The sequence below is a fragment of the Microtus oregoni genome, unplaced genomic scaffold (assembly GCF_018167655.1).
Source record: "Microtus oregoni isolate MIOR12 unplaced genomic scaffold, Mior012 000022F_ref0000154, whole genome shotgun sequence".
Lineage (NCBI taxonomy): Eukaryota > Metazoa > Chordata > Mammalia > Rodentia > Cricetidae > Microtus > Microtus oregoni.
In genome coordinates this window covers 13,399,173-13,413,077 of record NW_024543081.1, presented here as the reverse complement: position 1 = coordinate 13,413,077, position 13,905 = coordinate 13,399,173, and the positions used below count along the sequence as shown (strand labels likewise).

The following is a 13,905-nucleotide window of genomic DNA, read 5'->3' as shown; positions in this document are numbered from 1 at the left end:
ATTTGATAATTTGGTTTAAATTTGAAATGAGAAGCAGGATTGGTGGGGAGTCTTGTCTGGCATCCCCCAGGCTTAGGGAGGAGATGGAAATGGACCCAAGTATTAGGAGAGGCATCTCCACTAAGACTCGAGGGGATCACCAAGTGAAATGTGGGGGTTCCCAGAACCTCTGAGCTTCTTGATTTGGAGAGAATAAGAAGCCCCTGGGGGTGTGGTCAGAGAACCTGAGTTACCTTGTCCTGCAGAATCTGGGTGTGTGGATGGCAGCAATCAGCCTGGAGATCAGAGTCTGGGAAAGGTGGCGGAAGGAAGACGGATGGGAGGACTCAGAGGAGAGCGGAGGGTTGAGCTCAGAGCTGAAGTTCCCTCAACAAGACTTGCACTAGGCCACAAAGACCAGGTCTTAGGTCAGACTGGTGGCTATTTAGCCCATATAGTGAGCGTAGAGGGTGTCTGTGCTCCCAAAGAAACGACCCTGGGGGAGTGAGGAAGGAGGGCTTTCTGCCTAGAAGACCCAGATGTAAGAATGAAGCAGAGAAGCCCTCAGATCTGAGGCCACTTTATTGGACCAGTGAGGAGCCCAACCCTCCCACAGGGTGAAGCTGGTGCATCCAGAGGGACTGGGGGCATTCCTAGCTACCAGGGAGTTACAGCCAGATTTTGTGGTTTGACTGGGAACGGAACAGGGTTTTGTTTTCAATACCATGTATATTGTTTCTAGGGTGAAGCAGCCTTGTAAGACAGGGACTAAGCAATTCCTATGGCTTGGGGCTATTGCCCAGTGCAGCCTGACCCAATTCCTCATGACCTGAGGCAATTGCTGTATGTTACCCAACATTGTATTACAATAGAAGCAGAAAGCACAGAGCAAGATGTGAAGCCACGCAAGGAAGGGCCTAGGCCCTGGAGGGTGTCTTTCCCTTTTCTCTCTGCTGGTCAAGCCTTTCCTCCCACCTCACCCAGCTCCACAGTGGGTGAGCCCGAGGACACAGGCTACACAGCGCTGACTGTGTACCTCTGCCCACAGTACAAGAGACACTCCTATCTGGGCACCTTGACAATAGCTTGGGGGCTGCTTTTTTAACCTTGGTTAATTACAAAGTAAAATGGCCTCTCCCTTGAATGTCCCCTCGTATGAGTTATATACGTAAGGTTGGCATTTCTTCCATTTTCAGAGGTTCCCCCACACACTGGGATACATCATAATCTTTTCTTTCATTTTGCTTATTAATTTATAGTAAATTTCCTTTTTTCCATGTGTTGTTTGTGCCCATGAACGTGTGTAGGGCCCAAGGGCGACCTCTGCTGTCTTCCTCTGTTGGTCTCCAATTTGCTTCCTGGGCCAGGTTCTCTTGCTGAACCCAGAAATCACTGGAGCTCGCTCGGCCAGGCTAGCTAGCCAGCTGGAGAAGCAACTTATGACCTCCAAGTTTTTAGGGGTTCTGGAGATTGAAATTCCCATCCCCAGTGCTTTAACCACGGAGCCAGCTCCCTAGCCCTCATTTTGTTTTCTGGCAATGTTAGGGGTGGACCATGAGGCCTGGTGCACGCTAGGTGATTGCCTACCCTGGAGCTATGTCCCAGCCCAAAAGCAGATTTCTCAAGTTCTAGAAAAAACTTGGTGGTATGTAATAGCCCAGGCTAGCTTGAAACTTGCTGTGCAGCCCAGGATAGCCTCAAACTCACCACCATCCTGATGCTTCTACCTCCTGAGTGCTGGGATTATAGGAGAGCACCGCCTCTGCTTGGCTTATGCAGTGTAGGGATGGATTACAAGACTTCGTGCATGCTAGGCTAATGTTCTACCAACTAAATGACACCCCACCCCCACCGCTGCCTGCATTTGGCTTTTTTCTATCTTTTCTTTTTTCCTTTTTGTTTTTATTTTTTAAGACAGGGTTTCTCTGAGTAAGCCTGGCTGTCCTGGAACTCATTCTGTAGACCAGGCTGGCCTCTCTACCTCATAGAGATCTGCCCGCCAATTCCTCCTCAGTGCTGGGATTAAAGGCATGTGCCGCCACAGTCCTGGTGACTTTTTCTTTCTTTTTTTTATATATTTATTTATTCGTGTGGATGCATACATGTGCCATGGGGCATGCGTGGTCCGTGGGTTCTTGCCTTCCTCCTCATCCAGACAGGGTCTCTTATTATTGCTTCTGCTGCACTGCATACCTGAGGCCTGCTGGGCTGCGAGCCTCCTCCCTCCCCCCATACTGCAGGAGCATCGAGCTTACAGATGTGTGTCCTGCATCAGGCTTCATGCTTGTGTCACGAGGCTTGAGCAGCTAGCGTTTTTACCATCTGAGCCATCTCCTCTTCTCACCCCTAGTCACTCTTATCATCCAAGAATCCCCTTTTCGCCCCGCCCCCCCATTACGTTTTTAGACTCTTGCATGGCGTCTTCTCTGGCCTTGGAACCCCAGCTCCCCTCTTCCTGACTGGGCAGGACTGAGAGAAATGCTGCCAGGCCAGCCTTGGTGTTTTAGGCCTGGTCAGGAGCCCTCAAGTCGGGCAAAGGTCCCTCCAGACTAGACAGGCAGGGCCCAGTGTGCCAGCATCTCTGTGAGCTCCTATGCTAACTTCTGGCTGCAGGGAGACATGGTGTCCGCCCAGGTCTGCAGGGCCAGCCACTTTCTGGTCACGGCAGCAGGAAACTGCCGAGGTTGCCAGCGCTGCTCTAGCTTCCAGGGAGAAATCCTTGAAAGGTGGCCATGGGAGGTGCCTCTGCCACTCAGTGACTGAGGCCATCACTGAGCAATGTGACCCTCTTCTGTAAGGCTGAGATAGTAACAGGGCCACTAGGAGAAGCAGATGAGATGAAGGCAGCTTGTCACTGCTTGATCTCCACTTTATTAACTGAGGCAGAGTCTCCCACATGGCCTAGACACTTCTTTTTTTTTTTTTAAAGATTTATTTATTTATTTTTTATACAGTGTGTTCTCTCTGCATGTATGCCTGCAGGTCAGAAGAGGGCACCAGATTTCATTACTGATGGTTGTGAGCCACCATGTGGTTGCTGGGAGTTGAACTCAGGACCTCCGGAAGAACTATCAGTGCTCTTAACCTCTGAGCCATCTCTCCAGCCCGTCCTAGACAGTTCTTTACTCAAAATTCCCAGTTCATCTTATTTTATATAATACAGCATCCAACTTGTTCAGATTAGGGCCCACAAGATGCGTACATGATGAAGGACCATGGTCCCCTATGGAGCCCAGAGCCTGACAGGCCCATGGTTTCCTTGGAATAGAATGGGCCAGGGAAGAGTGGGCAGGCCTCAGACAGTGTGGTTAACCCCAGCAGCTCTGGGCTACCCCAGCTGTCTCTGCGAGGGGCAGGTGTGCAGCCCTTTGCACCTGAAAGGCAGGCTCCCAGATAAGGGGTGGTGTGTTGCTTTGTTTTGGTTTTTGGAGACTGTGCTTCTCAGTAGCTTTGGAGCTTGTCCAGGAACTAGCTCTTGTACACAGGCTGGCCTTGAACTCATGAACTCACAGAGATCCACCTGCCTCTGCCTGTGCACCACCACAGCCCGGCTTAAGGGGTGGTGATTCAAGCTTCAAGCAATCTCCAAGATGTGACACCTGTTGGGCCCCAGGATCTGTGGCCACACTTGACCTAGTGTTTCCCGACAGGCCCGGGGGATGCTACAGAACCGCGTGGTGCTATGGAAGGAACAGTCGGAGGCCAGCCGCAGCCCATCACGTGCTCACTCCCCGGGGCTACTGGGCCCGTCACTGGGGCCGCCCTACCCCTCGGGCCGCCTGACGCCCACCCGGCTGGACATGGTGAGGCCCTGGCCGCCCCCGCCGCCCTTCGCGCCCCCGCCGCCTTTCGCTGGGTCCTGGGTACCACCGCCCTTCATCTGGAGCCCGCCGCCCCCCGCACTCCCGCTCTACGCTGCACCCCTCGCTCCCTGGCGCCGGGGGGTCGCCTCTGCGCCCCCGTGGTGGCCCTACCGTGTCCCCAATCCATACGCCGACCCTTGGGACTGGGGTTGGGGTCGGGGCTAGTGAGGCTCCGCCCCTCCCGCCCCACCCCCTGCCCTCTCCCCTCGCAGCCCCCGAGGCCCCTGGGAGAGTATGGTTCCCCCCGCAGCCGGCATGGCTCCGGCTCCTACGGCCCTGAGCCGGCCGAGGCGAGGTCCGCGTCGCAGTTGGAGCCAGACCGCAGATCACTGCCCCGGACACCGTCGGCCTGTGGGTACCTCAAGAACAGAGGTGCAGGGGGCGGGCCAGGAAGGGACTGAAGGCTGGGCTGCAGCAGGAGGGATGAAGGATAGACTGTTAGGAGAACTTTCACTCATCCCCCGCAGCATCGCTCTACACCAGCAGCACCCAGCGCTCACGGTCCAATTCCTTCGGCGAGCGCCTGAGCGGCGGGGGTGCCAGGAGAGTCCGCGCCCTAGTCTCCCATTCGGAGGGTGCCAACCACACGCTGCTGCGCTTCTCGGCTGGAGACGTCGTTGAGGTGCTGGTGCCCGAAGCTCGGAATGGCTGGCTCTACGGCAAGCTGGAGGGCTCGTCCGCGTGAGTGTAACCCCAGGGTCCCCGCTCCACCGAGATTTCCAGGCCTCCCTGGCCCCTTCTCCAATCCCCGCCCTGCCTCCGTCTACTTAGCCACTCCTGGGGTTGAGAAGAGCCTTGGAGAAGGGGACAAATGGGATGGGCAGCAGGCTCTCAGACTCGGCAAAACCCCACTGCCTTCATGCCTTCTGTGTCCCCGTGCGCGCTCTTGTGCGCGCTGAGGTGCAAGGAAGGTCTCTGCCCTGCATTGCACAGCTCACAGCCCGAAGAACTTACACGAGCTGTTTGTCCTGCACCCTAGTGTGGAGGGGGGAGAACCAGACACCCCTCGTGTCCACACAAATGGGACTGGTGGTCCTCTAGGGAGTGTGCAGGGCTCTGGACTCTGCAGGAGGGGACAGGGTGTGGCTCAGCCTGCCACTCTCCCAGGACTTATAGGAAGACACAGATAGAAGCCAATGTGTGAACCCTGAAGGGCCAAGAGGTGACAGCTGGGAGCACCCCCACAGAAGACTGGGGGGGGGGCGGGTGAATGACAGGTTGTGGGGGGGCTGTGGGGGGGTTCAGGTGGAAATATGTGGGAGTAGAAGACAGGAGAACTGGGTGGAAGAGACTGAGTAGGATGTGGGGTGTGAGCACCTTATATACTAAGGGGAACTCATGGGCGGCCAGAGGAGGCCTGTGGGTGACTGCCCAGGTGAGTGATGGGTGGGTGAGCAGAGGTGGGCCTGAGGGAGCTAATGTGACTTCTAGTTAAGGGTGTAAGTCGATGGATTGGTGCCCCGTGGGCCAGGAGCAGAGGTGACCGACGGCTCCTGCCATTCAGAGCCACATCACAGCACATACGGCTTGCAGAGCCTGGATACCAGCAGGGTGGAGGTCAGGGAAAGGGTCTCCTCCCTGGGCGCGGATGGTTACCTTAGCCACTTTTGGAGAATAGTCTCCCAGCATCTGCTGCCCACCCCCATGGGCTTCCTGAAAGATTACGGGGTACCAAGTCTGGTGGCGAGGGACGCTCATAACTGTGCCACTCACTAGCCTAGGCCAACCCCAAACTGGTCTGAGCACTGTGACATGGAGATGTGACCTGAGAGCCTGAACAGCCTGCTTGCCAACTTAGATGACAGCTCCTCTCCTAGGAGCCTCAGCCCCTGCTGGGATGTGAGGTTTCATGTCACAGGCTCTGTTAGGTCTTGACTACCAGGAAAGCCATGTTGGTGGGGCAACCCAGGCCACTGTCTGATATGCCCTCAGAGCCCAGTCTGGCTGCCTCCCTGTTTAATTGGCCATGCTCAAGGGGCCATTGCTGTCTGCTCTACAGGAGTGGCTGGTTCCCTGAGGCCTATGTGAAACCTTTGGAGGAGATGCCAGTGAACCCCATGAAGCCTGTGACCCCCGTGAACTCCATGACCCCCATGAGCCCAATGAATGAACTGCCTTCCAGGTACCTTAATTGGTGGGTGGGGCCCCAAGGGTGTTCCTGTCCCTCCCTTCAGGGGACATCTATGAGATAATCTATCTCATGGGTCTGTCCTCTTTGGCCTCTGGAGAACGGTGGCCCATATTCTCCACCTCCTAATAAAGGCTGTTGTGTGCCTGCCCCCCCATCCCTGCCCAGCTTCAGGCCCAGCAGGTGGGAGGGGGCACCAGGCCGGGCTGCTTTCTCTAACTCAGGTCCTACCCCCTCCGGGGAAGCCACAGCCTTGATGACCTCTTGGACAGGCCAGGCAACCCTGCAGCCTCATCAGACTACTGGGATAGCAATTCCCGCTCCAGGACCCCGAGCCGCGTCCCCAGCCGCGCCCCCAGCCCGGCACCCACACCCTTGCCCAGCAGCAGGCGGAGCAGTGTGGGCAGCATGGGGGCAGCCACCGACGTCAAGGTCAGCCCACCTGTCCTCTGCCTGGCCGCTATGGAGTAGCCCAGCAAGGGCGACCTTGGCCACTCCTCTGCGGGGGATGGGAGGTGGGGATGGGGGTGAAGGAGTGCGCACGGGGTCACTGGCCTTACCTCGCAGGGGCAGTCAGCCCCAGGCCGTGGCATTGTGCAAGGCCTAGAGTTTTCTTTGAAACCAGACTTCCCAGACTTCGGGCTGCAGTGTCCTCAAATCTAGCCCTGCAGGGCCTCTACCTCCCAGTCCTGTGCTCTCCTGGGGCGAGGGGTGGGACCCCATCTTCCCTCCGCCCCTGAACCTGCCCTCCCTTCGTGCAGAAACTTATGTCCTGGGAACACCAACCCCCAGAGCTCTTTCCACGGTGAGTCCCAGTGGGCAGGGAGCCAAATGGGAGCAGGTGACTCGAAACGGGAGGGCGGCAAGAAGCAGACGCTTGGCCAGATGCCTGGCCACTCTCCCTAGGTACACAGACCTGGAGTCTCTGCCCCGCTCACCCTAGCCTATCCCCCACAGGGGTACAAATCCCTTTGCCACCGTGAAGCTGCGCCCCACTGTCACCAACGACCGCTCAGCACCCCTCATCCGCTGAGGCCATGTCCTCCCCGGGGCCTGAGGTGGCCCTGCACACCTGCCCAGGGCTCTTCCAGCTGACAGCCGCAGCAGCAGAGGATCCAAGATGCCAGGCGCTACCCAGGGGACCATCCCTACCCCTCTGCCCGCAGCCCAGAAACTCCCTGAGGGCTGGGCCTGCAACATAGGGCAGGGTGACGGGGTGGAAGGACGGGGCAGCTGGTTGCTTTCAGGGATCCCAGACTCTCCCCAGAACTCAGCCTCTTGCCTCCCATCTTCCCGCCTGTGCCCCAAAGGGAAACACCTCCTCTTCCACCCCTGTCCCCCACACAGCCCTTTTTAACTTTTGTAAATGATAAAAATAAATAAAGGAAGTGGGCACAGTGGCAGTGAAGGTGTCTGATTTGGGGGCAGGGTAAGGCCTTGGAGGTGGGGATCCTCTAGGGTGACTGGAGTCTCAGTCTGTCTCCCCTCCAGTCACTCAGGGCTCTTGAAGTTTTCAGGCAGGGCTGCACGAAAGCTCTCACCTCCACCCCACCCCCCATCTCCAAATGCACCCCAAGGGATGGTGCCTGTTCCCCTTAGCTGGGACACAGCACCTTTGTTCCAGCCCCTCCACCGCTCAGGCCTGGATTAGCTTTATCCAAGAGAAGCCAAGAGCCCCTCTTGGAATGTGACCTGGGGCTGGGGAGGGAGCAATGGTGTACGGAAGTGGCTTGACAGGCCGGGTCTCTTCAGGGTACCACTTTGCCCCCAGCCCCAGATTACACCCCCCCCCCAAGGCAGGGCTTTGTACCCCTATTGGAAGGACCTGGGAGGTGAAGGAGGGTCTCCTTGCCCTTTGTCCCACTGGGTCAGCCCTGCTGGTCACTTGTGCTCAACTCCCTTACTGGTAAAAGCCTCTTAGCAGGGGTGGGATGAGGGGACTCTAAGTCCCAGGCCTGGGGAAGTTGTTTATTCAGCCGGAGTGCAGCCATAGTAGCCAAGGCTGTGGGAATCAGTATCTTCCAGTCTCACGGAGCTCGAGGAAGCCCCTCCCTGCAGGCCTCAGGAGATGTGAGGCTGGACCCTAAATCCAGAGTCAGGTCTAGGTGAGTGTGCTGTGAGGGCTGTCAGGGGACAGTTTCTTGTCTCTGTGTTCATAGCCATGGAGGGGGGCAGGTAAGAAAAGTCAGAACCTGGAGTTGGGGGAGGGCAGAGTCCTGGGTGTCCCTGGGGAGAGGTCCTGGAGGGCTTCCCTGGGCCTCCCACCCTCCTGTTCCGTGGCAGATGCCATAGGACTTGGGAACCCCTGCCTAGGGATGGAGGGCCTAGATCGTGAACTGCTGGGGCTCAGGTCTCTCTTCCAGAGCCCTTTCCTCTTCCCCAAGGTTTCCAGCTGGTGTACAGGTGTTCACTCAGCCATCCTACTGGTGGGGAAACTGAGGCTCAGCCGGGAGAGGAGACTTTACAGGGCAAACTCCTTCCAGAACGGGAAGGACAAGCTGCACCAAAGGCTGCTAGGACGAGGCCAGTATGCCCTGTTGTTTTAATCTTGACTTATTCCTGGTCACAGAGGAAAGTTAGGACAAGCTGGAGGGCCACTACAGCTGGCAGCCACCCCACTGGCTGATTGGCTCATTTGTCCACAAACTTACATGTATTCATGGTGACACTGACAGTCCCCTACACACACACACACACACACACACACACACACACACACACCCCACAGTGGCTGCTGGGATCTGGCATTCACTGCACCCCTTCCCCTGCCATTACTAGGTCCCAGGAGGTGAGAAGCCCTAGCGAGGAACCCTTGAAGTCAAGCATCCACTCACCCTTCACAAGCCTTTGCAGGAAGGTGGGAAGACTTGGGGTGACCTTCCTACCTTGCTGGCTCTATAACCCTGAAAGGGCTCCGTGGGCGGCGTGGGGCTGTTTCTCCTTGCAGGTCTCAATTCATTTCTCTACAGCACCCACCACTGCCTTTTGTCCCCCCTCTTTCCCAGCAGAGGTAGAGACAATGGGCGCTGGCGGCCCACGACGGGGTGCAGGCCCCCCAGATGGTGGCTGGGGCTGGGTGGTGCTGGGCGCCTGCTTCGTGATCACCGGCTTCGCCTACGGCTTCCCCAAGGCCGTGAGCGTTTTCTTCGGAGAACTCAAGCAAGACTTCGGTGCGGGTTACAGCGACACAGCCTGGGTGTCCTCCATCATGCTGGCCATGCTCTACGGCACCGGTCAGCACTCCTCCCAGAGCCTCCTGGGGTCTAGCACCTGGGGGAGAGGCGCTAGCGCCTAAAGAAGCACCGCCCCGGTCCCCGCCCCTACCTTCGATGGGAAACACATGGAAGCCTCGACCCTAGGAAAGAGTGGGTAGGGCACACGGATGGGAGTGGAAACCCGCTCCTACTGCTGGCCTGGAGGGGTTGGGTTCATTCCTGCCAGCAAACCTATACTGGGCAACATCAACCCGGAGAAGCCCCAATGCCGGAGTGTTGGGAGGGTGGGAGCCTTCAGGAGGATGGTAGTCTGGTGGCAGGCAGAGGCGAAGAGTGGAAGCCATCCTTCCTACTTTGGTTCTGGGCTCTCAAGAGGGTAAGAGATGGGTGGCCACTAGACAGACAGACACACAGACACACACACACCACCCTGTCTGCCCAGTCAAGCTGTGTGACTCAACCATAATGCCCTCTTTGTCTCTGATGGGGCTGGGACGGGGGAGAGTTAAATACCCCTTCAAGCTCTTTCAGATCTCAGAGGGACAAGGCAAGACCTGGCGCATTTTCTGGGGAGGAGATTGGTCTAACCTAGACGATGACCTACTCTGCCCACAGGCCCCTTGTCCAGCATCCTCGTGACGCGCTTTGGCTGTCGCCCGGTGATGCTGGCTGGCGGGCTCCTGGCTTCCGCGGGCATGATCCTGGCTTCCTTTGCCTCGCGCCTTCTGGAGCTGTACCTGACGGCTGGAGTGCTCACAGGTGAGGGCACCCATGTCTCTCCCTGCAGGAGTCGAGAGTCCCTGCTGCAAGTCTCTCAGTCCCCAGTTTTCCTCAAAGGGGTGGCCCCTGAGTCTCCTAGCTCACTCTCCCGGTTTCGGACTTATCCTGATCCCGGCCCAGCCTGGCCCTGCCACTGAGGCCAGAAGGGGCACTCCAGCAGCGTCGCCTCGCCCGCAGGGCTGGGCCTGGCCCTCAACTTCCAGCCGTCGCTCATCATGCTGGGACTCTACTTCGAGCGGCGACGTCCCCTGGCCAACGGGCTGGCAGCGGCGGGCAGCCCGGTGTTCCTGTCCACGTTGTCGCCGCTTGGCCAGCTGCTGGGGGAGCGCTTCGGCTGGCGCGGCGGCTTCCTGCTGTTTGGCGGCCTCCTGTTGCACTGCTGCGCCTGCGGGGCCGTCATGCGGCCACCACCAGGGCCCCCGCCCCCGCTTCGCCCAGATCCGGAGAAGGACCGCGCACCCGGCGGCGGGGCTCGCCGCCGCCTGCTAGACGTGGCGGTGTGCACCGACCGCGCCTTCATGGTGTACGTAGTCACCAAGTTCCTGATGGCACTTGGGCTCTTCGTGCCCCCCATCCTGCTGGTGAACTACGCCAAAGATGCAGGCGTGCCTGACGCTGAGGCCGCCTTCTTGTTGTCCATCGTGGGCTTCGTGGACATCGTGGCACGGCCGGCGTGCGGTGCCCTGGCGGGCCTGACACGCCTGCGACCCCACGTTCCCTATCTCTTCAGTCTGGCTTTGCTGGCCAACGGGCTCACGGACCTGATCAGCGCTCGTGCGCGCTCCTATGGCACCCTCGTGGCTTTCTGCATCGCTTTCGGCCTCTCCTACGGCATGGTGGGCGCGCTGCAGTTCGAGGTGCTCATGGCGACCGTGGGTGCGCCCCGCTTCCCCAGTGCGCTGGGCCTGGTACTGCTCGTGGAGGCCGTGGCTGTGCTCATAGGACCGCCCTCTGCCGGTGCGCACCATAGGAGAGGGGTAGCTAAACCTGGGAGTTGTTAGTATAAGGGAAGCCCTTAAGATCGACCTTCCAGGGATGAGGGGGAAGGCAGGCCCCTTTGCTGGAAAGCTTGGTTGGTGGACTCCCTTTATTACTAGGTAGTTCCTCCTCCAGGGATCACCCCCAGGGATCACCCTCAGGCGGTGAGGATGGAAAAGCCAAAGGTCAGTCTCCAGAAGAAATACACAAATAGCCAAGCATCTTACGCATGTCAGTCTTCTCAAGCAAATAATATAAAGGCCTTGTGCGAGAGGGGTAGGGGAACAGGTTAGATTTGGAAGCTTAGCCCAAGTTGTGGATCCGGATCTGCCCCTGCAGAGAGCTAACCTGGACCGAATGTGTGTGGATGCTTTAGTTCAGCCAGCCTGTAAGCCAGAACAGGAAATCAGCCCTGACTAGGGGCAGAGAAGGGGTGCTCAGATGACAGCTGGAGAGGAGAGGTGCTGATACCCCCAGCACCTGTCTGCCAAGCCTTCTGCTCATCCTGGCATAGTTCAGCGGGTGAGGGCACAGTGTGAAGGGCTGGGGGGGGGGGGTTGCTGGGGGAAAAGAGTCACTGTACAAGTGAGAGCTGAGCTAAGACAGGAAAGGTAGAGGTGGGGACCCCGACATCTTCCTGAGTTGTCTGATTGTCCCGAGGCTCCAGAGGGCCAGGCTTAAGTGAGAGAGAGGCTTCAGGTATGAATAGCAGAGCCCAGGCTGCAACAGAGAAGAGTAAGCTGCCATCTTTTCCTTCAGAGCCAGCCAGATGGCAGAGTGGCCCAAGCAAGCTTTCTCTTCCTGCTTGACCCAATAAGAAAGGCAAAGCCCCCGAGCCAATGTGTGGGTGCCCTCTCTCAAGCCCACCACCCCAAGAGCCTCAAAGCTGGCCCTCCTGGAAGCCCAGGGACCACCTACTGTTGGGTGGACCTAGTAGGAAAGAATGCAGGTCCAGTGTAGGGCACTCCAAAACTGCGTATGGCCGGAGACAGGACTGGCTGTGAAGTCATGGTCATCAGGAAACTTCCCGAAGACCACAGCTTGGTGTGGACATGGGAATAGTCTAGAATGAAGCCCATGGAAGAAAATACAGTGGAGACTGGGCATGTCACCATGAGCTGTCTTAGCACGTGTGATGTCCTGGGTTCAGTCCCCCACAACGGAGCTAGAGATTCCCCCACATATGGATATACCGTGCCCAGGAAGGGATATGAGCCCTCTTTTCCGGAGCACAGAGTCCCACTTCCCAGTCTGTGCTCAGGCACCTCACCAGCTCAGTTTGGACAGCTTGCAGATCCTGATGAGGATGCTAGGCCAAACCCCTATAGACCAGGTCCAGCTACACTGACACCCTGACACCCACAAGTGGAACAAGTCACTGTAGGCTTGCATTGATGTGGAGGGGGAACCTCGTAGACTATAAAAGCATCTTCAGAAGCATTAGATTGAGGTTCAGGGAGGGAAAGTGGCATTCTGGGCCTCACAAGAAAGGATCCATTTGGAGTTCTGCATTCATAATCAGGAATAAAGCCAGGGCATATGTGTATCACCAGTAAGTCTCCCCCCCCCCCCCCGAGTTAGAGAAGGCCCTGACAGGTTGACATGGCTCCCCTCCCCCTCCAGGCCGCCTGGTGGATGCCCTGAAGAACTATGAGATCATCTTCTACCTTGCTGGCTCCGAGGTGGCCTTGGCTGGAGTCTTCATGGCAGTCATTACCTACTGCTGCCTGCGCTGCTCTAATACCCCATCAGGTCCAGCGGCTGAAGGAGGAGCCGCTGACACGGAGGATGTGGATGCTGAGAGGGACTCTGAGCCAATGCCTGCCAGCATTGAGGAGCCTGGCAGCCTTGAGGCTCTGGAGGTGTTGAGCCCCAGGGCTGGGTCCTCAGGACCTGAACCAGAGGTGGAAACAGTGTCTGGGCTGGGTCATGAGTCTGTGTAGACATTAGGCAGATGAGGGCCTGGCTCATGGGAAGGCAGCCTGGGGTTATCCACTGGGTACCCCATCTGCCAGGCCATTCATTCCCAGTGAAGTTGTGGGCTGACAGGAGCACAAGTTGATAAAGGAACTCTATCTACTGAAAGATATATCATGTTCCTGTGCCTGCCAGGGCGGGGCCACCTGAGCTGGGGAGGGTTAAGAATAGCCAGAAGGGTCCCCATAAGGTCCCCTGAGCCATTGGAGTCTGTAAGGAATGGCACTAGCTAGAGACACTGGGGGCTGGCGGGGGGGGGGGGGATGCTATATACTGAAGCCCATTTGGCCGCCATCTGCATGAGAGATGAGAGGCACAGGGTCAGAGACTGACCCTGGGTCTTCTTCCTGTGCAGACTTCACAATCAGTTCCAGAGAGCATGGGAGCTGGGTGATCAGCAAATCCTCAGAGGCCCTCAAGGTGTGCATGTCCCCTTGCTGCCCTGAGTAGCCACCCCCTTAGAGGGCATTCTAGTGACCCATCACTTTTAGTCAGAGCGCTGCTCCTGACAACACAGCTTTGTGTTCATCAGTGGCCCTGGCACCTGCTCTCTACCACAGGGACTTGTGGGCCATGACCTCTCTCAACCGGAGAGGTGCACTCTAACCCATGTGAGGGTCTTCCTGTCTCACTCTTCTAGCTAGGAGACCTCAACTGAGTTCCTACCACAAATGGTCCCTTCCCACCTACTGGTCCCAGCTGGGCCTCATTTCCATCCAAGGTTTGGGGAACCAGGCAAGGCTCAGGTGCTTACGCTCACCTATGGCTCCCAGACTCCAGAAGGGACAGCATTTTATCTAAGCATTTTCCTGAGAGTGCCTTCTTGACCAAACACTGTTCTAAGCCCTTTATGTTGGCTTACTGTTTCTCCTAAACCCAATGAAGTAGAATTTATCCACACTTCAGACGGGGAAACATGCATCAGGAGAGCAGAAATCAGCCCTGGGTTGCACAGAGGCCATTATTGGGTCCAGAGCTGTGGTTT

The 13,905-nt window shown here is 57.4% G+C and overlaps 2 protein-coding genes across 3 annotated transcripts in view; both read left to right on the top strand.

Annotated features, from left to right (window-relative positions):
* Positions 1–7,366, top strand: part of Baiap2l2 (BAR/IMD domain containing adaptor protein 2 like 2) — a 30,019-nt gene extending 22,653 nt beyond the window's left edge. The window contains exons 8-14 of one of the 2 annotated variants that reach the window (XM_041672313.1): positions 3,630–3,782; positions 4,055–4,193; positions 4,310–4,523; positions 5,842–5,964; positions 6,243–6,402; positions 6,732–6,775; positions 6,928–7,366. In XM_041672313.1, the coding sequence (XP_041528247.1) occupies positions 3,630–3,782; positions 4,055–4,193; positions 4,310–4,523; positions 5,842–5,964; positions 6,243–6,402; positions 6,732–6,775; positions 6,928–7,003 (909 nt within the window). In that variant the 3' untranslated portion in view covers positions 7,004–7,366. Of the gene's footprint in view, positions 1–3,629; positions 3,783–4,054; positions 4,194–4,309; positions 4,524–5,841; positions 5,965–6,194; positions 6,403–6,731; positions 6,776–6,927 lie in introns of both variants that reach the window. The other variant, XM_041672312.1, reaches the window with a different exon arrangement.
* A 1,623-nt stretch (positions 7,367–8,989) lies between these two features.
* Positions 8,990–12,886, top strand: Slc16a8 (solute carrier family 16 member 8). The gene is made up of 4 exons (XM_041672546.1): positions 8,990–9,203; positions 9,801–9,944; positions 10,143–10,922; positions 12,567–12,886. Exons 1-4 carry the CDS (start codon positions 8,990–8,992, stop codon positions 12,884–12,886), a joined length of 1,458 nt encoding a protein of 485 aa, XP_041528480.1.
* The last annotated feature ends 1,019 nt before the right edge of the window (positions 12,887–13,905 follow it).

Excerpts from the sequence above, each read along its gene's own strand:
- Slc16a8 (XM_041672546.1), top strand. The coding sequence starts at position 8,990 with ATGGGCGCTGGCGGCCCACGACGGGGTGCAGGCCCCCCAGATGGTGGC. Across the intron at positions 9,204-9,800 it reads GGCCATGCTCTACGGCACCG|GCCCCTTGTCCAGCATCCTC; the intron begins GTCAGCACTCCT and ends CTCTGCCCACAG. Across the intron at positions 9,945-10,142 it reads GACGGCTGGAGTGCTCACAG|GGCTGGGCCTGGCCCTCAAC; the intron begins GTGAGGGCACCC and ends CCTCGCCCGCAG.